The 27,317-nt window shown below is 40.7% G+C and overlaps 3 protein-coding genes and 1 long non-coding RNA gene across 11 annotated transcripts in view; 2 read left to right on the forward strand and 2 right to left on the reverse strand.

Moving 5' to 3' along the window:
• The window catches only part of LOC141778983 (neuronal acetylcholine receptor subunit alpha-7-like), a 13,102-nt gene extending 8,897 nt beyond the window's left edge, over window positions 1-4,205 (forward strand). For all 7 annotated transcript variants that reach the window (XM_074653582.1, XM_074653583.1, XM_074653584.1 and 4 more), the window contains one exon: window positions 1,298-4,205. In XM_074653582.1, the coding sequence (XP_074509683.1) occupies window positions 1,298-2,170 (873 nt within the window). In that variant the 3' untranslated portion in view covers window positions 2,171-4,205. The remainder of the gene's footprint in view (window positions 1-1,297) is intronic.
• A 3,113-nt stretch (window positions 4,206-7,318) lies between these two features.
• On the reverse strand, window positions 7,319-23,619 carry snx27b (sorting nexin 27b). Of its 2 annotated transcripts, none has more exons than XM_074653586.1 (13): window positions 22,861-23,619; window positions 16,523-16,754; window positions 16,224-16,416; window positions 14,840-14,904; window positions 14,644-14,748; window positions 14,425-14,503; window positions 12,989-13,152; window positions 12,777-12,866; window positions 12,125-12,274; window positions 11,899-12,027; window positions 10,827-10,886; window positions 10,677-10,739; window positions 7,319-10,576 (listed from the first exon to the last, which is right to left on the reverse strand). In XM_074653586.1, the coding sequence occupies exons 1-13, from the start codon at window positions 23,226-23,228 to the stop codon at window positions 10,532-10,534; spliced, it is 1,743 nt and encodes a 580-aa protein (XP_074509687.1). In that variant the 5' UTR covers window positions 23,229-23,619; the 3' UTR covers window positions 7,319-10,531. The 2 variants fall into 2 exon arrangements, with proteins under 2 accessions (XP_074509687.1, XP_074509686.1); XM_074653585.1 differs by having other exon boundaries at window positions 10,691-10,739; window positions 22,861-23,615.
• A 1,233-nt stretch (window positions 23,620-24,852) lies between these two features.
• Window positions 24,853-25,463, forward strand: LOC141778988 (uncharacterized). Its single transcript, XR_012596168.1, has 2 exons — window positions 24,853-24,974; window positions 25,040-25,463. It is a non-coding gene; the product is annotated as an uncharacterized LOC141778988 (long non-coding RNA).
• On the reverse strand, window positions 25,098-26,757 carry LOC141778987 (ictacalcin-like). The gene is made up of 3 exons (XM_074653587.1): window positions 26,602-26,757; window positions 25,571-25,707; window positions 25,098-25,458 (listed from the first exon to the last, which is right to left on the reverse strand). Exons 2-3 carry the CDS (start codon window positions 25,700-25,702, stop codon window positions 25,333-25,335), a joined length of 258 nt encoding a protein of 85 aa, XP_074509688.1. The 5' UTR covers window positions 25,703-25,707; window positions 26,602-26,757; the 3' UTR covers window positions 25,098-25,332.
• Between the last annotated feature and the right edge of the window lie 560 nt (window positions 26,758-27,317).

Genomic DNA, 27,317 nt, shown 5'->3' on the forward strand with positions numbered 1-27,317 from the left:
TTATTTGTCACTTTTCAATTCCAGCAAAGCAGTCATAGTGCTCCAGGGATGACGTATTTTTGTAGGCCAGCCAGGAAGTTAGCATCGCCCTGCATGGTTCCCTCAACAAAAAGCCAATGGGATTTTTCTATTGGGTTTTGGATTATTGCAGAAAATAAGCTCTGTGGCAAACAAGCGTTTATGATACTTACATGTTTTGTTCAGCAAGATAATCTTCACAAATGAACACCACTTTTATGAGTTTTGAAGCGTGAATGCAATCACTAGAAGTAAAAAGCTAACGTTAGGCTATAAACTAACTGCCCCACGGTCGCTTAAGCGTGAGTATAAACAACGAGGCTGTAAAGGCAGACGAGTTGGCGTGATGATTTTTAGTAGTCTCATTTAGCCACTTGTTAGCTGTTTTTTAAGACACATAAAGTATTAAAAATTCACGAGTGGGATATTTGCTGACGTTTTTTATGTGGTAGAACAAAACGTTAAAATCACTTAAGCTTGTGTTAACCGCAGACCTTATTTCAGGCATCTAACTAAAAACTCATTAAAAAAAACATTGACTTCGAGATGAGGGAACCGGAGGTGCTGAAATACTAATTCATTTTCAGGTTTTAGGACACATTCCTGTAGCACTCTATCGGCAATGAAAATCTTTGGTCTCAGGTTCCTTGAACAATGCTCATAACATTTGTATATATAAAAGGGGAAATCACACAAGTAAAAGTAAAAGAAAAATGATAATCTAAGGCATAAAATAATGCAGTCCAAATATAGGGCTTAAAAATAAACCGAAGTAAATATAAAAGTAACGTGTAAATTCGTTTGGACTCTTGGATGGCCAAGAGGCCATTGCTTGAGGATCTCAGATTATGTGAAGCCTCATAAATTCAGTAATACAGCAACGTGGCTGGAGTGAAAGTATTAAATCAATTCTAAAATGAACAGACAGCCAGCGTAGAGAAGCAAAAACAGCTGTAAGAGTTTTATAGCCTGAGGGCATTTGATCAAGGCAGATGAAAAGGGCATTGCAATAATGTGAAGATGTGATGAAATAAAGGCTTGTATGAGATTTTCAGTATCTTTAAAACCAAATCTTTGCAATACCCCTGACAAGACTAAACAAGCTTAGAGACATGTTTATCCAAATTTAAGATGGGATTAAATGCTATACCTAGAAGATTTAAAGCTAGTGGTTTAATGTGGCACGATAGTAGATGTAGTTGAACCTGATCATCAATAAAGAATCCTTCGTGCTCATCTGACGTGTGTTTATAAGTATTTGTGTCTTTGTGTGTTTCAGGTGAACCTGGTTCTGCTGCAGTGGGTTCCTTGGTTCCTGCGGATGAAGCGTCCAGGAGAGGGAGCGGAGCCGCCTCTTTCCAGCTGCCAGGTAGACTCTCAGAGCAAGACCATGTCCTCTCCTACCACCACCCATACCACCACCACCATCCCAACGCCAGCACCCTCCATCCACCCCCAGGGGCTCAACTCCCTGCAGGCCAGCCTGGCTCAGCTCAACCACCCTCTGTCACACCCACCGCCCCACCGGCTCAATCCTCAGGCTGTCATCCTCCCCAATCCCATCAACAGAGACCCCAGCCCCAATCCGCATCCACAGCCCAACGGCCATCTGCTCTACATGGGCTTCCAGACCTTCCAGACCACTGCAGAGCTGGAGCCACTTCAGAGGAATAGAACCACAAGTCACGGGAGGGTTAACAGTGGACTAGGTGGAGGGGAAGGAGAGGGAGCAGCAGCAGGAACAGCTGGAGATACACCTATCCATCACCACATCCAATCTTCCAAGTTTGGGAGCCCCCCACAAGAAACTCCACTGTCCCCAGACCCTGACCCATTAGCCACATCCTCTGGACCCTGTGGCCTAGAGGCCGGGGCTGGAGCAGGGAGATCTATACACACCCACAGCAGTGTGATCCGATCTGTGGCAGTGGACAACCAGCTGCAGGCTCTCCTGTCGGAGGTGCAGTTTTTAGTGGACCGTGTTAAGGAGCAGGACCGGCAGCTCAGTCTGGCAGAGCAGTGGCAGTTTGCTGCAGCTGTCATCGACCGCCTTTGCCTGGTGGGATTCAGTGTTTTCAACATCATCTGTACCATCGCTATTCTCATGGCTGCACCCAACTTTGGAGAAGCGCTGTCAAAAGACTTCCTCTGACAGACCAGAAACAGAGAGAGAGTGGGGGATGTTAAGGGATAACACAGATGAGGATTTGTTGGAAGCACAATTGCTGTTAATGACAGCGGGACATGCAACTGCAAATATTTCCTATTCAGTAGGATGGAGTGGACTATGATTCAGAAACATTATGGTGCAATTTATTTACATTTTCATGACAGAATAGACCTGACGATGCTCACATTCACACATTCTTTCAAGTTTGATTGATGTGTTTGTTTCTCCCAAAAGGCGGCACTCCAGTCTTAAAAAAAGTGAAAGATCGTCTCATGCATTGATCCTTTTGGTGAGTTTTATTTCCAACTAATGGACTGAAACCTTCAACAGAGCATCACATGTTTCAATGGAATACGGATGATCATTGGTGGATATAGATTTTTCTTTTTTGAAAAACTTTGACAGTTTGACAGAGTTTTGAGGATCCCAAAGGAAATTCATCCCAGAATCTATGTGAAAACCTGGAAGCATGACTTAACTAAATTTGTTATAAAGTATTTGTACTGCCGTCTTTGGATGCTACATGAAGATGCTCAGTAGAGAAACTGGACACTCATGTGCTGCATGTAAACCTGTATTTCCTGACAATACAGACCAGAGTCTCTGTGTGCTGTGTGTCACGACTGATGGGTTTCTTTACAGGATTTTATTTCTAATTTATTTTTTTAAAATTTCAATTCAATTTTCATTTCATTAAAGCTTTGCCCAAGGATTCCTTTTCAATAAGATGTCATTGTATTTTTCCCACACAAATACTCTTTATCCAAATAATAGAGCCTGAGCATCACTCAGATGCCAGATGATGACATTGGTGATTCATTTCTGCAGCACCTTTAACAATCATGTTAGCTTCAGAGTACACTGCAATGCTTACTATGAAGCAGAAAACGTACTATCCCTAGAAAAATACCCTGCATACTGCCATAAAGATCATTTTTTTTACCTTTGTATCTCTATTTAACATTGAGATTAGGAGTGTCACAATATAACGGTATTGACAATAATTTTATATTATAAAAAATGAAATATTATTCAAGTTAATAATACACATATGATAAGATTGTGGAAATATTCCAGCGCCTTTTAAATCATTTTAAACAGCCTATACAGTTATGTTTACGGACTCTCTCTCTACCTCCCTACTCGTATTTTGAGTGTAATTAATTTGGCAAAAATGGGACAAAACCCACAATAAAAAAAGTTAAAGATGAATTTGACTGATAGCATTATTATTATTATTATTATTATTATTATTATTATTATTATTATTATTATTATTTCAAATTTTCTATAGAAATCGTGATAATATCGTTTTCGTGAAATCTTTTGGCCCAAATAATCTGATATTGTGACAGCCCTAGTTGTGATTAAAGATCTCTTTTTCAAGGGAGTCCTGGACAAGATAGTTAGCAGCACAAGATAAAAACAAGTAAATGTAAACAGACACAAAACAGACAATACTACAATATATAACATCAAGCAACAAAGTGCAGTACAAGCCACACATCCAAAATAGCAGTTTAAGCACCAACACCCAAACAATTCTGTCTTCAGGTCTTTCAAAATGGATTTGTCATTCGCTTTGTATAAAACTGAACTGTGCAATGAGCTGAGAAGGTTGTTTAAAGTACTCTCTCTCTCTCTCTTGTTTCTGAATATGGGATTGACAGTCACAGCTAGAACAAATATTTCAAAGCTCTGATTATATTCATAATGTGGAACAATGTTGTCCTTCTGTGCAAACATAGATACGGTTCAGATTGCAACATGTGAAAGAGAGAAGAGAAGCTTACAGACACACACATACACACATATACACATACTACAGCAGGATCCACTCATTCACTCACACTCTTGTCTATGCAGACAAATAATTATCTCTATGACCCTGTCTCTACTCTGAATGTAAATCGCTCCATACATTTCGCAGAAGTGTTGGACACTTTGAATGCCAATAAGTTGTGGCAGACCGAGCTGTAAACATTGTGAAATAAACGGCCTTGTCTTTTGTACTCTCTATACACGCATCAAATGTTCTATTCTCTGGCTCCCCTCCCTTCAATTGAAGTTTACGCAGAAACAACAGAAGACAAGGAGGAGTGAAGGAGGGAAGAAAAGCCAGAAAGAGGGGAAGAGGCAAGATGGAGGTGATGAAGCGCAGCAATAAAAGGGGCAAAAGGAAGAAAGAGAGATGGAAGGGAGGGCTATGCAGAGGCGCAGACAACGGAGAGGATGCAGAATGGAAGAAAGAACATGGTGGTTGCATGGTTGAGAGAAACAGAGTAGGGAGGGGAAAAAAAGTGCTGAGAAAGCCAATAGTGGCCGATAAAGTTTTTAACTGATTGCTCATTAATGAGAGAGGGAGAGGAAGAGAAGAGGAGAGAATCCCCCTTCTCCTCCACCTCCTCCTCCTCCTCCTCCTCTGGGATGCTGCTAAACTGTAGTTACAGCAGCATTTAGGGGTGACTGGACATATATGCTGAATTGGCAAAAAATATATGTAATAAGATCTTGGCAAACATTCCTGTGTAAAATGATTGACTGATATAATGCTAACACTTTATGATGATTGAATTTGCCTAATTGATGTTTTGGCACAGCTGTGCTCAATAAACTTTCAGCCCCGAGGCTATTAATTAGGATTTAAACTTTCTCATTGCAAGTACAGTATATGTGCAGGCAGGGCAGTTCACTATTGCATTGCAATTCACCGTGCATTGAGCTCCTTTTGACTGTGTTGACTGCCGGGGCTGCTGCCTAACACAGCTGAGAGATGCAATACAGCACAGGTAATAAATCTGAGATACTGCCCTCCTCCTCCTCCTCCTGGGGCTCAGTGTGTCGACACAGCTCATGCAGAGCTGTTTGTTCAGAGGAGAAGCAAACCGAGTCATACATTACAGTGGAGCAGCGAGCAGGAGAGTGGGATGCAGGAATCTTTTGGTATCAAGGGGCCGCTGCAATGTGGGGCTGCAGTTGTCGCACAAATTTGCACCCACATCCACAGGCACAGGAAGCAGAGCAACCCACTCACGCAGAAAGTGGTGAAAGTATAGGGACCCTGCTGCAGACCTAATGCAGTCACCTCACATACTCCTAAAGCTCTGTCCCTTTAGTTCTCACACTCACACTGCTGCTTGTGCAGTGCTGTCAGTTCAGTTCTGTGTTGGTCATGTGGGAAAAATAAGAGAGGGAGAGAATATAAAAGAAGGGAGTAATATGTGCTGCATTTTAATAGAGTTTAATTGAACTACTGACATGAAAGAGAGCTACATGACTACACAATAATGCAATATTCTCTTTGTTTAACCTCTTATTTTAAGTCAGTCAGCTTTCCATGCTTTAATAGTGAATAGGCGGACAGGTTGACAGCCTATCATACGATTTCCACAGACAATCACAGTCCAACTGGCTGAAGCAACTGAGCCACTGTAACACTCCTAACTTCATATTTCAGATCTCTAATGTTACATTTTGAAATATCGAAATCTCAATAGTTTGGCAACAAAATCTTTGGTAACACTTCATTTTACAGGTCCGCAAATTTCATGGTAATTAGGTGATAATAGCAAGTAAACTATTTGAAATTTCTTTGGAATTACTGCCAAATTACGCCAATATTTACCTCAACATTTTGCAAAAATGACTATCATAAACATTATTTAATAATTATATTCCGCTATTTCCCAATAGCTGGTAATTTATTTAATACATTTCCAGGAAAAGAATACAAAGTTAATTGATATGCTTTATTTCCATGTCTGCTGATAAATAGATAATAATTGGCAAATAACTTATTTGAAATTTCTTTGAAAAAACAAACTTCCTGAATCATGACATTAGCTACCAGGATACATTTGTGTAGACAATAAGTCACACAATGGTGAGAATTGTGCCTGATCAGAAGTGTCTTCTATTAGTTTTGGTTTTCCACCTCCGATGAAGAGCAGTGTACCGCCGCTTCTCAAGCGTAAGGGCCCGATTTTTAATGATTATATGCTATTTTAGCATATAATTATTAAGTAATATTTATAATAAAGTCATTTTCAATCAATCTTGAGGTAAACATTTGGGTAATTTGGTAGTAATTCCAAAGAAATTACAAATAAGTTACTTTGCTAATTATCACCTAATTACCATGAAATTTGCGGACCTGTAAAATGAAGTGTAACGAAATCTTTTTATTTTTAAATTCAATTATCCTTCAAAGCGGCACATCAGCCTCCTCCTGTGATCAAACTGATCAACACTGACGTCAGACCATTTGCAAGACATCTTTCAGGAACGGTTTCCCAAGACATGTGTCCCAAGATAACATCCCAGACCACCGACAGTCAATAGCTATTAATTATAAGGTGCAGGCACTCGATGCAGGTCGATATGGAACGGCCATTTCACTGCCTGTAGGGTAATTGTCTCTCAGATCTCATTAAAATACGTTGGAGTCGAGAGAGAAGAGGACGGCAATGCAGTAGAGAAGAAGAAGGAAAACAGATGTGGTTACACAATGAGAACGAGTGCAAAATCATCTTTACAGGATAAATCTCACTCTGCTTGATTTATTCAACTTCATTTTTTTCATTTTGGTAGTCCTTGAGTCTCAACTCACACACACTCACAGTCATTTCCATCACTTTAGAGGACATTACGTTGACGTACATTCATTTTCTGGAGACTTACCCAAACCCTAATCAATCATAACCCTTTAAACCATGTTGTCACCCTAAAATGTAATGATTTACATTATGGAGACTTGCATTTTGTCCCCAAAAGGAAAGTGAGTCCCCATAAGGGAGATGTGTAAACAGATTTATGTCCCCACATAGTAATAAGCACGCACACACACACACACACAGTCGTGTTTTCATGAATTTTGAGGACATTACATTGATTTCCTGGACCAACCCTAACTGTACCTGCTACTTGCCTAATCCTAACCCTTACCCTAACCTTAACCTAAATCTAACCCTAAACCTAAACCAAGTTCTCACCCCATTGTGGGGGCGTGCATTTTTTGTCCCCATTTGGAAAGCGAGTCCCCACAATGTGACTGTGTAAACAGGTTTAGGTCCCCACAACAAGGGTAATACACACACACACACACACACAAAATAAAGAAAAAGAACTAACTTTGCATCAATAAATCGGTTTATTTAAAAGAATATGTTACAATTTATTACAGTAAGCGACGTAACCAAACACTTTGTCTTAAATTTTACATTTCAACATGTCATAGAATCTGCAGGTCGTCAATCTCCATCCTCTTTTTCTTAGCGTGACTCTTCTTCGGAAAGCCAAACCTTATCAGGTGAGAAACTTAACAGATGCTGAATTTAACATAGTATCTTACTGAAATAAATAATATTAGTGTGACACAAAACTTTAAGTCAGGATGAGAGAGAGAGAGAGAGAGAGAGAGAGAGAGAGAGAGAGAGAGCGAGAGAGAGAGAAAGAGAGCGGGCCGGGGTGAAGGTGGGCAGATCAGACAACGTCAGACAATCGACCGCGTCAGACACGGTCCAGTAAACAGACAAGAATCCTGGGAAATGCATTCAGCCTTTAGGATTGCAATTCTCTCAATTCAAGGCTCAGTACATTCAATTAAGCCTCCTTTGCACAACCACCAAGGTCTGTTGGAGCTCATTAATCACCCAAAATGGCTTTGTTGAACAGCACCATCGTTACAACAAGCACTCTTAGCAAGAGACGCTTTACTTGCTTGTAGATAACAAAAAATACCGTTGATATTCTCATTAGGAGCTAAATAGGAGTCAGGGCTGGGTGATGATTGAATATTATGGTTTACTGACATTCACTGGCATCATATACTGATCATGTGACTTAGAGGAATATTAACATTGCGTAACATTTTGAGGGCTCTATTAGCAGAAATGGAACATACTATTCATAGTGAAATAATAATATTTTTAGAGTGTAATATATTATATTTCATTAGTGTATAATCAACTGAAACTAAGAATCGTGTTTTCGTTAGCTGAGAATGAGCCCTTCATATCTACATAGGGAGCGGGTTCTCTTCATGGAGTCCGTCATGTTTCTACAGTTACCCAGAACGGACAAACCGAACACTGGCTCTAGAGAGCCTTTTGCATTTTTGCGGTACCTGCAGGCCACGGTAGTTCTCTGACGCACTTGTGAAAGTGAGGTAGCGTGAGCCAGTGTGCAAAACTGTGGTACCGCCAGCCGCAGTCTGACTTCCGTTGCTCCTAAAGTAATGTTATTATGGTAAGGATGGCCTCTGAGCATGGCGAACAGCGTTACCACGGTTTTGAACTCAGTGGCTCACGTTACCACAGTCTTGGAAAGGGAGGAGTGAGCGGAGTGGTACTCAGTTGGTTGCAACCTGCAACCACACCACTAAATGCCGCCAAATCCTACACACTGCCCCTTTAATTAATAACTAGGAAATTTAGTTGAAGTTTTTTATGCAGTATATTGATTTTGTTAAATTTTCTTTTTACCTTCATGATAATAAACCATAATCACCCAGCACGAACAGAAGGGCTCATTTTGTAAAAGCTAAAAGCAACTGAACATGTAGCATATTTCGGAAAAAGTAAAAACTTTAAAAAATGTCCTTTTAAATGGGTTCATAATGCAATAAAGCTTCTTAAAGGTAGTACTATCACAATATTGCACTGAGCAATGATTAATGTTTAATGTCAGCATGGAGTCACATTTTAATGATGTAATAATCTGTAACTACATTATTTTATTTTTTATTTAGTTGTCAGCCTGAAGTCAGTATTGCATCATCAGATAATTATGTTATACCTACCTTATCACATTATTTTTATTACATTATTCTAGGAATGAGAACATTAACTGGGCTCATTTAGAGGGACATTGAATTACACTGTTTATTACATTACACTGCAGTTCAGTTGCTACAAAACCTTTAGTGAATGTGCACAGTTCATTTCCATATCTATCATGTTGATGAAGTGTGCAAGTTGCCGTTTTTTTGCTAAGAAATCCTCTTCCCACTTAACCCGACTCTGTAGTGCATAAGTGGTTCAACAGTACGGCGAATGTACCAGCTACAGAGATAAATAGTGCTGCAAGTGGAAAGGCCTTCTGAATTGCAGGCCTATTATAAATCCTGTGGGAGCTCTCAGAAACAAAGTAATCAGAGCCTCCTTGGGAGCAGAAAGGAGGAGAAGGACCCCTGCTGTCTCTTATGGGTAATGCACACTAAACATACTGTACTCCACTGTCTGACCAGTGCTCCACACCTTCACTGCTGCATGGAGTGTTCACGTAATACTATAAATACATAAAAGTGTAATGCATCACTCTGCACACTGCACATGCCATTTGATGATGCAGTACACAATCATACTGTAGTCAGTCAGTCAATCGTGAATGTAAACTAACTAGTAGTTCCAGTATTATGCCCACTATCTGCTTCTTAGGTTACATTTCCCACACTTGGAGGTTGTTAATACTGTTGGATAAAGTGCAACATTAGTCTAAAGTTTAACATTGTTCCTGCTCATGTGTCAAATCATCACAGCTGTGTCTCTGAATGAAAAAAAAAAAAAAAAGAGTCAAAAATGTCCGCTTTCTCTCTCCCGCTTCTCATTTGCCACATTACAATGTTAATAGTTTTCTTTTATAAATGCAAATTGATCAGCAAACAGATGAAAATCTATGTATGTGACGTCATTCAGCTGTGACTTACATTCTGAGGGCCTCGCTCTGGTTGGCCCCAGGCCTTTTTGGGCCCCCTGTGTTAACACGTTAACAACTGGCCAAAGACAAAAAAGACACTGCTGCTCTGATCCGTAAATGGAGAAACTAAGTGTCTTCCTGTGGTCAACGCTCAGTATCGCTGATCTGTGTTCCCCTCTGCGAGCACTAACAGCTTCCACTTTCCCTTGTTAGTCCGACAATATTTCCTTACTCACTTCAGCTTCCTCTTCCCGGTAGGACTCCTTCAGAGGAGGCTCAAAACCACCTCATGTACAAGTCCCATTCCACTTCCAGTCCCTGCCAATAAGAAGAAGGCTTGCATGAATCCATGACTGTAAGTCTATAGAGGCCTCGTTTCTTTTTGACAGAGCTCTGCTTAATGCATGATTATGGTGCGCTGGATTCAAGAGTTCTGGTTCATGTGTCTGTAGCTTTTTATGCTTCGATTTGTTCGTTTGCAGGTGCTTGTTGGTTTGCATGTGTTGGGGGTAGCTTCTCAGGTTGTAGCTGATGGAGTGTAAATGATGACCATGTAGTTAATAGCTGCTGGGTCTGGGGCTAGATGAGGGCCGAACTGAGCCGAGTCGGTGACGACGGTGTCTAGTTAAGAGGTAACAATCTCCCTTCCTAGGTGCCTCCATCCCTTCTGTGCCTCAGCAGCTGGAAAATATTCTGAAACAGAAACAGCAATCAGGAGGAAGACACACAAACTGAGAAATTCACCCAGACTATTGATTAATCATCGACTGGACAGAGGCAGGCAAAGCCTTACCTTGCCACACATACCATCTTTACTGCAGTTCTTATTGTCCTTGTCTGTAGCCTCCTCTTCCACCTGTAGAAACACACACGTTGCAGGTATGATGAAGGAAAGAAATAAATGGTTTGTAATAGAGCAGGTTAGTTCGTAGATGGTCCTTACCTCCTTCCTCCACTTCAGCTCACAGAAGACTCTCTCAAAGCACTCATGCATGTAGTTAAACTGAACAGCACGACAAATACAAAGAGAGAAACAGAGATTGAGATTTAAGACGAATAAGATTGATGTTGATAAGGTTCACATATTTTCCTTTAAAGGAATAGTTTGATATTTTGGGAAATATGCTTATTCACTTTCTGGGAGAGTTAGATAACCACTCTCATGTCTGTACTGTAAATATAAGGTTACAGCCAGCAGCTGGTTTGCTGAGCTTAGCACAAAGACTGGAAACAGAAAGAAACAGCTAGCCTAGCTCGGTCAAATGGTAAGAAAATCCACCTACCAGCACCTGTAAAGCTCACTAAATAACAAGTTATATCTACGTTTAATCCGTACAAAAACTGAAATGTAAAAAAGAAATTTGCAGTTTTAGGGGGAGTTATGTGCCAGACTATTTCTTGGCTGGAACCTTTAACTTCCTGGAGTCTCCTCTGGTTGCCTGGCAACTGCTCACCGCCAAGAAATAGTGTAACCGGACAAAACTTTGGGTTTTGTATGGATTAAACAATTGAGAGGTGAGCTTTAGCTCGTAGACTGTTTTTCTTGTCAAGTCTTTAGGCTAAGCTAAGTTAGTCGGACTGCCTGCGGTAGTTATATATTCACTATACGGACATGAGAGTGGTATTGATCTCACCTAACTCTTCGCAGAAAGCGAATATGCGCATTTCCCAAAAGGTCAAACTGTTCTTTTAAATTATAGAAGTAACTCTAGTGATCTTACGCATTTATATTTCACTTAGACATTTTTATTTTACTTATTTACAAAGAAAAGCAGGTTCTGAAGCTATGTAACAGGAATTTAAATACTGTGTAGGCAGACACTTTTTTTAAATTAAAAAGCTGTTATGAATGTTGCAGGTGCGTAAGATCAGAAACTGGTTATCTAAGTCATTATTCTATAAAACTGAACAGATGACATGTCAGGGCTCCTACACATTCTCCATTCCTACGCATTTTCCATTTAAATGATATTTTCACTAGAACTTCACTGTGATATTGTGCATGTGTTACTCACATAGGGTGTAAATATCTTGACCCAGCGTGGTTTCTTCTCTCCTCGTGCATATTCAAAGCAGAAGGCCATTCCCTCCTCATCCGTGTCCCACCTCTGCATTTCCCCCCAGTCAAACGCAATCACCTGGTTCTGGAGCAACACTGAGGCTTTAATACACTCACTCCATTATACATATAAAACATGTTTACACACACACACAGGCACACTAACAAACAGTTGCCCTTGCCTCGAGTGTCCCTTCCTCGGTGCAGGCGTGCAGCTTGAAGTGGTGAATGCTGATGGCTGTGATGACGTGGCCTTTACGTCGGGAGTCGCAGGAACAGTGTGGGAATATGATCTCATTGTAGCCCTCGCAACCCCTCAACAAACTCAGATACTGAGAAAGAAAGAGGCAGAGGAGACAGGAGAGTGTTTTTTTTACTATATATTACAATATGTAGTTCTGCAAATGACTGAAGTTTAGATGCAGGATGCACCTTCTGTATCTAATCTTTATAGCTAAAAAGCAGAGAACAGTCAGGGCCTTTAGTTATTCCCTGCAGCCAAACTGATCTGAAAATAGGGCGTGAGTATTTTACCTGCTGGGGCAGGTTTAATCTATTTATGTTCTCAGACAGAAGAGAACTCACTCGCTTTCTCTATGCACATTTTCCTCTACACTCTCACTGTTAGAAAACCTCCACCCCCAGAGGACTCTGTACCTTTTCCACTGCGTTATATCACACACAGTGAAGGGAGACTGAACAGGTGGTAGAGAGGGGATGACATAAACCACACTGAACTATAACAAGTGACTCTATCTGTCTCTGTCTGTGTAAGTTACTCAGGAGCAGTAGTAGAGTAGATGTGTGGTGTCTATCAACATGTGAGAGACTGACCATGGACATCTTCTTCTGCTCCGCCAGCTTCTGCAGCTGGTAGGACTTCTGTTCGGCTTTGATGAAGCCTTTCTTTACGTCATCCACAGCCTGCGAAGATAGGGACAAAAAAGGGGACACTGTGAAAACAAACCCTAAACACAAAAAAGCACATCCACACACACACACACACCACGATAAAGAAAGACAGAAGTAACTGTATGCACACACACCTGGTGAAAGAAGTAGTTGACAGCAAGCTGGTTGTCATTGAGCAGAATCTCCTCTTCTGTAGTGAAGAGCCACTTTCGCAGGGTGAGGCAGGTTCCTGGGATGGCTGAGGTATAGTTCTGTACATACAGTTTGTGGGGGAACTCGTTGGGGGCAAGCTTACGCACTGAAGAAGAAAGAAAAGAAAGTGAGGGAGAGAAGGAAGGAGAGTTATATCCCATTCTTATGTGGCGAGAAAATAAAAACTGTTGCTCTGTCTTGACATAATAATTACTTTCTCTACCTTTGTTGCTATTAATGCTATTTCTTGTAGTTATTCAAACCCCAGGAAAGATTAGCATTTAGTGTTTAAATATGTTAGATACTAGCTGCTGAATGAACACATTCAACTAAGATGCGTTGGCATTTATCACTGCGGTACAGCCTCAGAGAGCTGCTATAGCATGGCTGTTGATTCTCAGTCTTGTTTAACTCTTGCCATTAAAGCTTGACTGACAAACGTAAGTGCAAGAGGTGTTACAGAGGTGAGAACAGAGGTTTTATAGTGAAAGCAAAAGTAAAGGTCAAGAGGTGATCTAACAGATGGTAGGATTCATTCAACGCTTCTCAGACTAAAGTCCAATAGCTTTGGCAAATTGATCTCATCTTTAAAGCAGCCAACAGATGCATATTAGGTTAAAAGGTTATACACTACAGCGCGCACATTAAATGTAAGGAAACGTATCTTCAAGTCAACCCTGAAACTAAAAGGTAACCAGTGTGAAAAGGCAAGAGGAAGGGTGGCGATTCATCATCTTGTTTTTGCTCCAAGAAGATCTCTAGCTGCTGTCTTTCCTCCAATTCAGAAATAAGAGAGAGATTTCGAAGAGCGGAAGGAATGCAAATATTTATGATAATCTAATCTGCAACTGATAAAAACATGTTTGACTTTCTCCGCATGACTGAGGGATACAAAAATGCTGAACTTCTAATTAATTTTTTGGCAGAAAAAAGAAACAATTCTGAACTCTTGCAACCTGCATGCAAAATTCTCATCAAAAATCTCTCGTTTTTACCGCTGCTGTGCTGCTGCTTCTGTCTTTGCGGCAAGAGACAGAGCACACGGTTCATGGAGAATGAATTCAGTGGTGCTACGTGGGTTGAAAAGAACTACTTCTGATATTGATTCATTTAGCTGCTTTTTTTAAAAATCCGACCTATCTTTGTACTACACTAGCCTTGAAGGGACATAAACGAACATTCATAAAAATCAGGTCAGGATTTTAGATTGTTTTGAAAAGGACGGCTATTGAACAACCATAACTCTTTGTCATTAGGCGATACTGGCAACAACTAAAGTCTAAATCTGTGTTTTAAAGAACGATGGGAAACATATTTCGGTGTAGAAAAGGAGCATACACACAAATTCAAAGCTAAATAATTACATGTTCTTACTAACCGAAGGTGTGGTTGATGACCTCAAACAGAGCAAAGTAACTGGCTGTTACACTGTCCATCCCTAGTTTCATAACCACAGCCTGAAAGAGAAAGACAGAGACAGAATGAGAGGGGGTGAAAAAAGGAAACAGAAAGAGTAAAACCTTTGCGAGATGACTGTAATGATGAGGTCATGGTTATAATGGTTAAAAGTTATTCAGGCCTGTGCGTGTGTGTTTACCTGGTAGACCTGGTCTGTAGTAGAGTTTTTGCGAACTCTGACGGTGAGCGTGGTTTTGTCGGGCATGGCTATTCTCAACTCCACATCCGACACGCCATTATAGTTCTAGGTCACGAGAAGGAGAGACAGACTGCACGGTGAGTCACGGGCAGACGACCACAAAAAGACACAAACAAGTAGGTTTTTCTTTTTTTACCTCATCTGATTCAGACAGGAACTCCTGCATGATGTCACTTTCTCCAATTACCCGTACAGAGCACACTGCAGATAAGAGACAAAATATATCAGGCAAAGATTTTTTTAAATTTGAAATAACAGTGGTTATACAATAGGGCTGGGACGATACACCTATCTCCCGATTCGATACTTGGGTGCCGATTCGGTATGTATTGCGATTTTTAAGTATTGCGATTCGATATTACTCGATGATTTATTGTGATTTTTGTTAACTTTTTTAACACTAGACCATGAGAAAAGGTTAAATCATACACTTCTAGGGACTTTTACTTTGGAAAATATTTAAATTAATACAGTAAAAATGTTTGATTTAAAATATATCAGTCATCGTCAGGAATTATTTATTGAATTCTTTCCAGCAATCCAAAAATCAAAGAATAAAAGACATTTCCCTCACAAATTAGTGGTATTTTATTTATAATTTATAAGGGACATGTAACATTTTTTATACTTCTAGTGAATATATCCAATCCAATCAATCTTATTTACATGTATGCATTTTGTATGGACACATCCCTTTGTTAACACCTTAATTTGAAACATCGGACGTAGTCCCATGTGTATACTTCCCCTATCTTCGCCAAGTCTGTCGCTAGCTTTCCCGTCAGCTCTGTTCTCTTTATAAAGCCATGGTCAGCTCAATTAGGCCCATTTGAATGCATTTAATATGAATGTCAGTATATGGGTGCTCTACAGTTGCAGTGGCGGCTGATTTGATCACACAGATGAGAGTGACGGCTGGCTTGACCGCGCGTTACCGCAATACGACAACGTTTCCTGTTCATGACAGAGTTAGCATGCAGCTTTAGCCGTGATGTCTAACTCTGCTTTTCCTGGTAATGTGTGAAACCCAAAGTGTTTCCATACTTTACTGTATTTGTAGTGTTTACCACTTTGGATTTAAAATGAGAGGGTGAAGGTTGTATCCACGCGGACCCTCCGCTGTTTTCTACTTTCTCGTTTCGGCTCGCTGGGGTCGGCTGCGATTTGTTTTGGGTGAAAGATACGGAACGAATATGACGCCACGTTACTCAGACAACAACAATAAAAGTGGTGATTTCTTCTACCTCCTCAGACTCAAATGAAGCAAATATATTGATTCTGGCTGTAAAAAATGTATTTCAAAATCGTAAAATAAATCGTGATACATAGGTGAATCGATTTTTCCCCCCCACCCCTATTATACAATGCAACACAACAAATAGTTATGTATTCTGGAGTGGACAGTACTTCTCACAGGCATTTCCAAATTTTTTACCCCATTACTTAACTTTAAAACCCCGAGCGAGGGTTATCAAAAGTTTTATAGAAACCCTACGTCTCCTTACTTCTCTCTCCCTTACCTTTCTCCAGGTATTCTTCCAGGCCTCTGCGTCGTGCGTCCAGCTGCTGCTCCGACAGAGAAAATGGCCATTTCCCAGGCAGCTTGGGGAACGTAAAGTTGGCAAACTCCCTCTTCAGGTTTTGGTGTAGGATCACAAACTCGCGGTAACGCTTGGAGCACAGCTGCCTGCCTGCCATGTACACATTATATACCTGGAAGACAGAGAGTGCAGAGAAAGAGATTACTGAGAATGAATGTCCTAACACAAGGACAGGGAGTTGAAGATCAATCCTCATCTTCATCCACAAGTGCACCCACCACAAACTTTTCCTGGTTGAGCTCAGTGTGTTTGTAGCTCGGCACAGAGATGGGGACGGCCTGCTTGTCGGAGTAGTCATAGCAGGACTGGGCTGACACGTCGTCTCCGGGATCCAGGCAGTCGGCCTCCTGAGGCGGGACGGCCAGCACGGCCAGAACCAGCTCCCTCTCTCCAGCCCGGATCAGGTCCACCACCTGCTTGTGGGTTGCTCCCTCTACATTCACACTGTTACTGTAGAAAAAACATGGAGCAAGAGATTTAGATAGAAGTTGAGTTTCTTTTTTATTCATGCAGAGCCTTTTCTCATTTCCTTACATTGTTTGTGTCTATGGCACATTCTGAGGCTGAGTTTGTACTGGACTGAATTAAACTGAAAGGTTTTACATATCCAAGATTACAAATACACGACATATCTCACTACATAAAGCAATCAATTATAATAATACTAAAAACTACAGCTTCAAAAAATTTAAATAGACGTGGATTAAAGGTCCAGTGTGTAAAATCTGGCGGTATCTAGTGATGAGGTGATGAGATTGCAACCAACTGAAGCTCCTCCCGCGTGCCAAACGTGTTGAAGAGGTACAGTGGCCGACGCAAAAACGCGAATGGAGAGTCATTTGTTGGAAGAGAAGCGTAGGTCATTTGGAGCAGAGCCAGTGCGTAGAGTGTGTTTACGTGGGAAGTGAGTGGTGAAGAAAGAGAGAGAGAGAGAGAGAGAGTGGCGGTGACGGAAACGAGTAACGTTATTGACAAGCAAGAAAAGTTAACAGTGTTTGGTTTGTCCTAAGGTAACGAAAACATGATTTGTATTATCAGGTGATTATACACTAATGAAAACATACTTATTTATATTATATTCCATTTCTGCCAATAGACCCCCAAATTGTTACACACTGTTCCTTTAACACATTTCTGACACACTGACAACAACAATGAAAAACTGGCAAGTTTCACAAAGGTAACATTTACACAGGACTGTTGTATTTAGACACTTAATTCATAATAATGGTGCATTGTAGGCTTATCTCAAGGGGAAAGAGTGAAGCATTGAATTATCAGAGCCCTAAATAGAACCTAATTTCTGAATGAAATGGCCGAAAGTGAATCAAGAGAAACAGCTTCTGTTTACGCGTCACAGAGTGACAGAGGCTCTGTCCTCAAAATCTCTCTGCCCTCACTTTTTCCTCCTCTGGAATAAGACCTTTGGTTTATGTCATTAGCACAGCTGAGCATGAGTAACACTGGGTGTGTGCCCTATGGCAGGCGTGTGTCAGAGGCATGACTGTGCTGACGTAGTGCCCTCCTGACCTAGTTAACTTTACTCAAAACAGCCACAGCATCTCTTCTTAAAGCTCTCAGCATCACCTCAATGTTAGAATATGTTGTTAAAATATACTTTTCTGACAGGTAAAACTCAATTCTCAAGTCCCTGTTCTCCATTTCCACACTGCCTATCCATGACCAAAAACTGCCAACATTCTTTAATAGCTTTCAGGGGTGTAACTGTGTACAACAAGTTTGTATAGGCCTATAAGCTAATCCTACTTTTATTATGATCGTCAGAGCATTTTGTAAACAAACATGCCCAATTCATATCCAGAAAGGCCCACAAATGTTATTATGTCATCTCTTCCTCATGAGAACTGAGGCTGTCAATGTTCAATGAACCCAATTGGCAATGTTCACAGATGGGAAGCTAGTTAGGAATCACATCCTTGAGATCCCTGGCAAAAGCCCTCTGTATCAGAACACCATTAAATAATAGAAAATGTTATGTTTTGTTTTTACTGTAGATACACCATTAAATAACAGAAAATATATAGTTTTAGTATAGCATGTCTGTCTACTGCCTCCCCAATGACAACAGTGAATAGGACAATTGATAGTGGTGTAAGAAAATATTGAGTATCGCAATATTATGTTTTGTGATACTGTATCAATTCTCAAAAACACTGTATTGATTTTTAATAAATAGTTTAAATGCAAAGATGTTGGATGTTACAGGGACTGTGATAAATGCAAATGCAGATCCCATTATTCTGATAGAATAAAAACTTTTTTTTTTAACTCACATTTTATGTATATGGTGGTGTGGTCTTCATACTATCACATTTTTCCTAAAATGAGATTTTAAAAATTGATATGATATGATACGTATCACAATACGTATCATATCGCTAGATTCTTGACAATACACACAGCCTTAGAAATGGAAAAGGAAAAATTAGGAAATAAGAACTCAACTGCAATCTTAATAATACACATACTCAAAATAAGGCACTTCATCGCATTGATGCAAAAATGCTGTAAAGCCAACACATGCCATACAGCGTTCCTGCTTCCCGATTTGCAACATATATACTTGTGACTGGCAGCTGATCTGTTATATCAGCCATGATGTCATGGCTTATGTCGACAGGGTGACACACGACTAATGCTCTCTAACACCTAATAACTTCACACGCAAGCAAGTCAAGGGAGAGAGGCCTTCCGAGCCAGGGCGCACACATAGCAAAGCTGAAAGCTGATTATGTAGGTAGAAATAAGCAAAGACTGATAGGGGAGACACAAATAAAAAACATCTTGCAGGTGCAGTGCGAGAAAGAACAAACGGCTCCTACGACACAAAGTACAGACGAAGCATTTTGGCAGCTTTATGACTAGCCTATATAATAAGCACCTGATGTGGTGCCCTTTGCACTTGCACTATCAGCACTTCTAAGCATCATAAATTGTTTTTAAGAGACATTTTCCCTATGTGTCGTATTTTCACTTCTTCTATCTGTATATATAATTCAAGGTAATGGTTTATTTGTTTATATCACTGCCGTTTTCTATTATGTACTCTAGGCATGCACGCTTATGCACAAGCAAACATGCACACATACACAAGCTAAAACTCAAATATGCTACAATAATATACACTGCAAGAGAGAAGGTGTATTGTTCTGAGTGTTTACATAGCCTTTATCATCAAGCAGGAGGCTGAAAACAGTTGTCTGGCACTATAGATTATTCTGCATCAAAGGCTAAGAAGCAGGAGTTGTTTGTAAATGTGCAAAGAAGTATTGATTGCATAGAGGCTCCATAATGCCGCAGCTAGCATGCAGGCACAACACTGTGTGCATACTTGCAGTTATTGTGCACATACTGTGCCTTGAAAGGAAGGCAGAAAGGCTGCATGCACCAAAGTCAAATCTTCAGCTACATACAACAATGAATGTGTAAACATCTAGTCATATTTGGGCCCGTCTTATCTACTGAATGGGAGACACAGGAGATGACACGGTCCCAAATTAGGCTATTAAACCTGCAGTAGGTAGAATATTTTTGGCATCATTGGGCAAAAATTCCATAATAACCTTTCAGCATGTTGTAATTCAAGTGCTCTGAGCGAAAACTAGACTTCTGCACCTCCTCATGGCTCTGTTTTCAGGCTTTAAAAAATCTGGTGGGCGGTGCTTGGTATTTCCTCAGGAGATCTCGACATGGCTGCCGGGTCACAAACTTTCTCATTTAACAGCTAAACAGTACACTACAAGATGTTTCTGAACACATTTGAGGTGAGAAATAGGCATTACAGTAACAGAATATTGATTCATATTTGATCAGCGCTGCCTAGTTTGACCGTTTGATCGGAGTTCGCGAGTGATTGACAGCTGCTAAGAGACGGCAGGCTCCAGCTCGGCTCTGATTGGTTGTTTTCCTCCGGTCTGTGAAATCTTGCAGATGCCATTAGGAGCACCAGAGGACACACAGGACACATGTCTTTCAGATTATCTGTCTCATGCACTACTGTCAGGATATAGTGACCGTTTTATAAAAACTTTATTTAAACATTATTTCTATCCACTGCAGCTTTAAAGCATAAACTAGTGCAAAGGATATAGGCATGAACATGTACCCAAACATTACATTCATCACAATGAATAATAGGATGGGGGGGGTGGGGGGGGAGAAGAGTCCCTACATTTAATCGCATCAGGCTATTTTGTCCATCAGTCCATCTTGTTGCTAAATAATAATGAATGAGCTGCTAAGGACATGTAAATCCAGAGGACAGATTATAATTTTTTAATGGGTCATGAATGAATAATTGTGATGTGTTTTGTTTTTTCTCTGATGGGTCTTACTTGTCTGTTTGTCTATGGTAACAGTATGTCTATTGTATGTGTACTTTTTCTCAAACTGAGCTGCATGTGGATCCAAAATGAATTTCAGTGCAAACTGACAATAAAGTTGTATCATATGGTATCGTATGGTATACGTCCACATGCTTGCACACAGAAATAATGGGGTCAACAAACTGCCAGGTTACTGCAGGCCATCCATTAGCAAAGCAGTGTGCAAAAGCCAGCCAATGAGATGCTGAATTTTTTTAGAGACCCAAGCCAATCAGAATCGAACTGAAGGCATCCCTCCCTTTCTGCATCACCTTATTCCACACAAACAGACACACAGTACTGACGCTGCGCTGTGTGCTCCTCTCCATAGCAACAGAGCCTAACATCAGCCAAGCAATCTCCATGCATACTAACGGGGCCAGTGAGGACAACCACCTCCATCCATCCATCCTTTAATGCAGCACACACACACATCACTGATATAGTAACATCAGAGCCATGTGTTGTTAACTGACCAAATCCAGTGATGTAAGTAAAGCAAAGCTATGGAGAAATATTACAAACATCTGGTTCCAGATGTTTTATTTCACCCCTGCATCCTATTATTCATTGTGATGAATGTAATGTTTGGGTACATGTTCATGCATATACCCTTTGCACTTGTTTATGCTTTAAAGCTGCAGTGGGTAGAAATAAACTATGATTTTAAAATCCATGCAAAGCAAGCTATGCAGAAATATTACAAACTGCATCTGGTTCCAGTGATATGAGTGTGCACCAGGGGTGACTTTTTTTTATTTGTTTTGCACAATTTAAGACTATACAACATAACAAAACAAAATTAAATGAATGATATACAGTGCAGGAAGAGGCAAGAAAATAACAACTAGGCTTATCTGAAGCCTCCACCTATAGAGACAAGATTAATATAAAGAAATAATATGAGTACATAATAGTTGACTTGAGAGAATATTTGGCATGGCTGTGGAATAGGTTTCAGTGTGACAGGAATTTCTAATGATCCCTGGATGGTTTCTCTCTTGACACACAAACACACACACAGACACTCCTTTCATGAGGATGAACAGGCTACTCTGCCCCTGCAAGACCAGTATATGATAGTGTGCATGCTCACACAGGCTACTCTGCCCCTCAAGACCAGTATGATGATAGTGTGCATGCTCACACAGGCTACTCTGCCTCTGCAAGACCAGTATATGATAGTGTGCATGCTCACACAGGATACTCTGCCACTGCAAGACCAGTATATGATAGTGTGCATGCTCACACAGGATACTCTGCCACTGCAAGACCAGTATATGATAGTGTGCATGCTCACACAGGCTACTCTGCCCCTCAAGACCAGTATAGTGTGCATGCTCCCAAAGGCTACTCTGCCCATGCAAGACCAGTACATGATAGTGTGCATGCTCACAAAGGTTACTCTGCCCCTTCAAGACCAGTATATGATAGTGTGCATGCTCACACAGGCTACTCTGCCCTTGCAAGACCAGTATGATAGTGTGCATGCTCACACAGGCTACTCTGCCCCTGCAAGACCAGTATATGACCAGTATATGATAGTGTGCATGCTCACAAAGGTTACTCTGCCCCTCAAGACCAGTATATGATAGTGTGCATGCTCCCAAAGGCTACTCTGCCCCTGCAAGACCAGTACATGATAGTGTGCATGCTCACACAGGCTACTCTGCCCTTGCAAGACCAGTATGATAGTGTGCATGCTCACACAGGCTACTCTGCCCCTGCAAAACCAGTATATGATCAGTATATGATAGTGTGCATGCTCACAAAGGCTACTCTGCCCCTTCAAGACCAGTATATGATAGTGTGCATGCTCACAGAGGCTACTGTGCCCCTGCAAGACCAGTATATGATAGTGCATGATGGTCTGCATGCTCACACAGGCTTTCTGTTTCATTAGGATAAACAGGCTACTCTGCCCCTGCAAGACCAGGATGATAGTACATGATAGTGTGCATGATAGTGTGCATGCACTCACAGGCTACTCTTCCCCTGCAATACCACCAGTATATGATAGTGTGCATGCTCACACAGGCTTTCTGTTGGCCGACACTGGTCCCAGCAAGGAGACAGTGAATGACACCCACCGGTGACAGTCATTCTGAGATGAAAAAGTCATGTATACGTTAGTTAAAATGTGAGTTTAAGCTGAGATAGTAGCCACTTACACCTCCAGGATCCTGTCCCCCTTGGAGATACCGGCTCTGTCGGCGGCTCCTCCCGGTAAAACAGCACTGACATGCTGCAGTGGAGCATACAGCTCCCCGTTAATGCTCCGTAGTTGCCCTCCTTCACTAACTTGTCCTCGAACATTGAAGCCGTAGCCCGAGTCAGACTTCACTATCCGGACTAGCCGTGGGCCTGAAGTAACGGTGGTGGTTGTTGCTGCTGTCTGGCAACCGCCGCCGCCGCCGCCGCCGCCGGTGCCCGGTGTAACGTTACCGCTACCGCCACCGCTACCGGAGCCGTTACGAGACGAAGGGTGAGGCAACGGAGGGATTGATGAACATATTCCTTCTCCCTCGACGTCCGCCATATTTCACTATACTCTTTGTATCATCCACTCCGGTTCCGCTGCTAACGGTAAATATCCCACAAACATTAGCTTTGCAGTAGCAGGCTAATCAGCTTCGGCTATAGCTAACTGACCCGAGATCTCCGGAAAGAGCCGACAGAGTCCGGTGATTCACGAAGCCCGCCCCAGGATGCGTTCCGTGTGGGTCACTGTGGATGTGGTGGAGTTTCCTGGATAGGATAGGCCACATACTGTAAGTGTATGGCAAGTTGTGAGTCAGTCAGTCAGTGTTATTTTCAGGCTAAATTAGTAATTAACAAGTCAGACTGTAAGACAGTGGTTCCCTACTATAGGGTGACCAGAACATCTGTCTTTTGCTAATACATACATACACAGTACATATAGATAGATAGATAGGTAGGTAGATAGATAGATAGGTAGGTAGGTAGGTAGGTAGGTAGGTAGGTAGGTAGGTAGGTAGGTAGGTAGGTAGATAGATAGATAGATAGATAGATAGATAGATAGATAGTAACTTTATTGATCCCAAGGGAAATTCAAGTTTCCAGCATCACAGTTCCATAGTGCAAAAACATGTTTGTAAAAAGGCAGTAAAAAAGTTAGTAGTGCAAAGTACAAAGTACAAAAAAATATACCACATATAAAAATACAAGGAGATGAAGACAGCTGTTAAAACTGAATATAGTGCAGGGTAACAGCTGTGATACACGACTATTAAAAACGTGAATATATATATATATATATAATCCAAGTACTCCACAGACAGACTCAGGAAATCCTTTGTCCCCTATCAAACTGTATAACACCTCTCTAGGGAGGGAGTGGGGGGGGGGGACAAAGGAGGACGGTCTTCAGGACAGATAATAATGCACACAGTGCACCTTCACAGTCTCTTCTGCACTATATTCACTTTTTGAATAGTCCTGTATCTCAGTTGTTAGCCTGCACTATATTCAGTTTTAACAGTTTTCTTCATCTCCTTGTATTTTTATATCTGGTATATTTTTTTGTACTTTGCACTACTAACTTTTTCACTGCCTTTTTACTAACGTGATTTGCACTATGGAACTGTGATGCTGGAAACTTGAATTTCCCCCAGGATCAATAAAGTTACTATGTATCTATCTATCTATCTGTCTATCTATCTATCTATCTATCTATCTATCTATCTATCTATCTATCTATCTATATGTACTGTGTACGTATGTATTCCACCTTTGTGAAATAAAAAAAAAAATGACTAAAAACTGAAAATGAATCGCCTTCCACTGGCTTCACAGTTATAAGTACTTATCTAGTATTTGTTGTAGTCCTTCCTATCCTTTAAGAACATTTGGTAAATATTGTTCATCCCCTTTCTTAATTGATTCCAGCCATGGGGAAATAAATAGCATGGGCACCTCAGAGTGAAAAATCTAAACACAAGGGGGCAACATTGCAACATAAAATCTATATCATCTATGGTGGACAACTCAGTTGTGAACACAGAATAATTACAGACTGTGGGTGAAGATTACCGCTTATAAGGTTTGGAGCTGTATTTTATCACGTAATTGCCACTCTTAACTCAGCCTTTTAAGGACCACATGCAGATGTACAGCTGTTTGCCTCTCCCTCAGTGTTATTTCCTGTGTAAAGCATCTAAACAGTGACATAATAGTGAACATTTACTGTATGGGATCGGCCCCTGAATGATGAGCTAAGAGACATTTTAGTTAACGTGTTAGCCTATATGAAAAGAAAAATCATGTTTTTAAAGATCATTTTAAAGGTATTTCTGCCTAGTAGATGTGCAGTAGAGAGGGTCAGCTGAGTTTGGACAATATCTGTAATTCATTTAGGGACACACACAAAGCATTCACAAAATGTGACAACGTTTATTTATGTTTCTTTATTAATCATTTCAATATCAGTGATACTCAAATTCAGTAGGTCCTCAAGCCTACATAATAATCCTCATCTGTATGTGTTTAGCCAAGTTTTCTTTCTCACAACAAATGATAATGACATGTATATTTTATAGATGTGACTGTAAAACTGGTGCAAGTTGGATCTTCCATTTTTTTTTAATTTAGTACAAATTTAGTTTTGAGGCAATGTGGCCGAATTATTGACCCTTGCACATCGAGCAGAGGGCTGCTACGAAAGTGACGTACTCCTGGAAATCAACAACACCATCCCCGTCGTTATCCAGCGCCTTGAAGAATTTGTCCACATCCCCTTTGTTGCTGGGCTAAAGAAATAAAAACAGAAGGAGAAGTAGTTGTAAGTAGATAGTAAATATAAAACATATGTCAAAGTGGCACAGCTCTCTATTGCAATAGTGCTACATCTTTTCTACTTACTTTCATATCAAGCTCTTTGTGGAGCAGTTCAGACAGTTCGTTCTTGGTCAAAGTCTTGCTGTCTCCGTCTTTTCCAGCGTACTTGTCGAAGACGTTTCCGAGGAGGGCCATTGCCTGTGGGAGCTGCGTCATGTTGGCTGGAACGAGAAAATAGTGTTGACTGTATATTCCAGTGTTTATTTATTTATTCATTTTACATGGCGGTGGTAATGCAGTACCGTGGTAATGATTCATGCTACATTTAAACACATGGGTTGGACTCTTGGTTGAGTAGCTTGTCTTAACAAGCATGATCTTAGATCAGGAATGTTACCACCCAACGCCCTTCCTCATTAGTCTCATGAATAGAACAGATTCTTTTAAAAAATGCATTCAGTAAAAAATCAGATTTTCCTTCTCTCTAAATGTTGCTCGTTTGTTTCCTTGTCATATTTTCTGTGTCCCTCAGGGCTAATACTCCATTTCTAGTGACCATTGGTTTTAAACAAGAGACATGATCAAGCGCTGTATGGGTGGTGCAACAGAGAAGCAAAATGGTAGTTTGGTATGGCATTCAAGTCTGCATTTTTCTAAAACAATTCAAGGCATCTAATAGCTGCTTGCCCATTCACTTTACTGGTTGTTTCTTCTCAACGGCTTTGGCTCGGCTGTACCGTTATACACTGTCGTGACTCACTACTTTTCACATCCTCAGTTGCCCCACCCTACTGCATGCCTTTTTAAAAGAACTTTTCATTGTTTTTTTCCCCCCAGAATCCCTTTTAGCTTTCATTTCCTGAATTCCAAACCAAATTCACATCTGTCGCCGTTATAACATTCAAATTAGAATTGGTATAATCTTACATTATATTTACAACTTAACTCTATTTACACGTAGCACTCCACACAGTACACAAACCACACCCAGAAGCTGATTCATGCATCTCATACCACATCATGCTACATATCAGGTATCAAGTATTTAGACAAATGAAATCCAAAATAGTTAATGCTGTATTTCAAAAAGGATTCATGAAAATATTTCCACTCACCAGAATTGTATGATAACTTTGAGTTGTTGAGATGGTGGAAGAGAGGGATTTGTGAAGAGAGCACGGACACAAACCTTTTTAATCAGAGGTTGACACACCCTCTTCCCAAGTCCCCACCCCTCTTGATGTACTTTTTTCTTTCTTTCTTCTCTCCAGAAAAAAGTACAAATGTGAAAATGACAATGCTGCAATGTCCTCTTTCTTACTTTCTCTCTGACATAAAGTCCCCTTTCATACCAGTACTACGGATGTGGGAAAACTACAAGTCTACATATAAGGATGCTCATGCAAATAGATGATTGCATGTCATGTAATAGTAAGTAATGGTGGTCAATATAATCTCTTTTCACGCCGCATGATGAGGGGACATCAAATCCTCTAGATCAGGGTTTCTCAACCTCTTGTAACTTGAGGCTCACTTCTGATTGTTCAAAAATGTAAGTATTAAAAGTATTTTTTTTTTCTGCCACTCAGAAATTCTATCTGCCACTTTTAAAGGATCGGTGATAAACAAAGGAATAACATTTTAGATATAAAGTCATTAATAATGATAATAATAATAATAAATTTGACGTATATAGTGCTTTTCAGGGACTCAAAGACACTTATCACTATAGAGGGGAAACGGTGTGGCACAAACAGCAGAGGAACGACACACACAGGCGCACTCTCACACGGACAAATGGATAAGGGGGGGGGGGGGCTAGGAGTAGGAA

The sequence above is a fragment of the Sebastes fasciatus genome, chromosome 12 (assembly GCF_043250625.1).
Source record: "Sebastes fasciatus isolate fSebFas1 chromosome 12, fSebFas1.pri, whole genome shotgun sequence".
Classification (NCBI taxonomy): Eukaryota; Metazoa; Chordata; class Actinopteri; order Perciformes; family Sebastidae; genus Sebastes; species Sebastes fasciatus.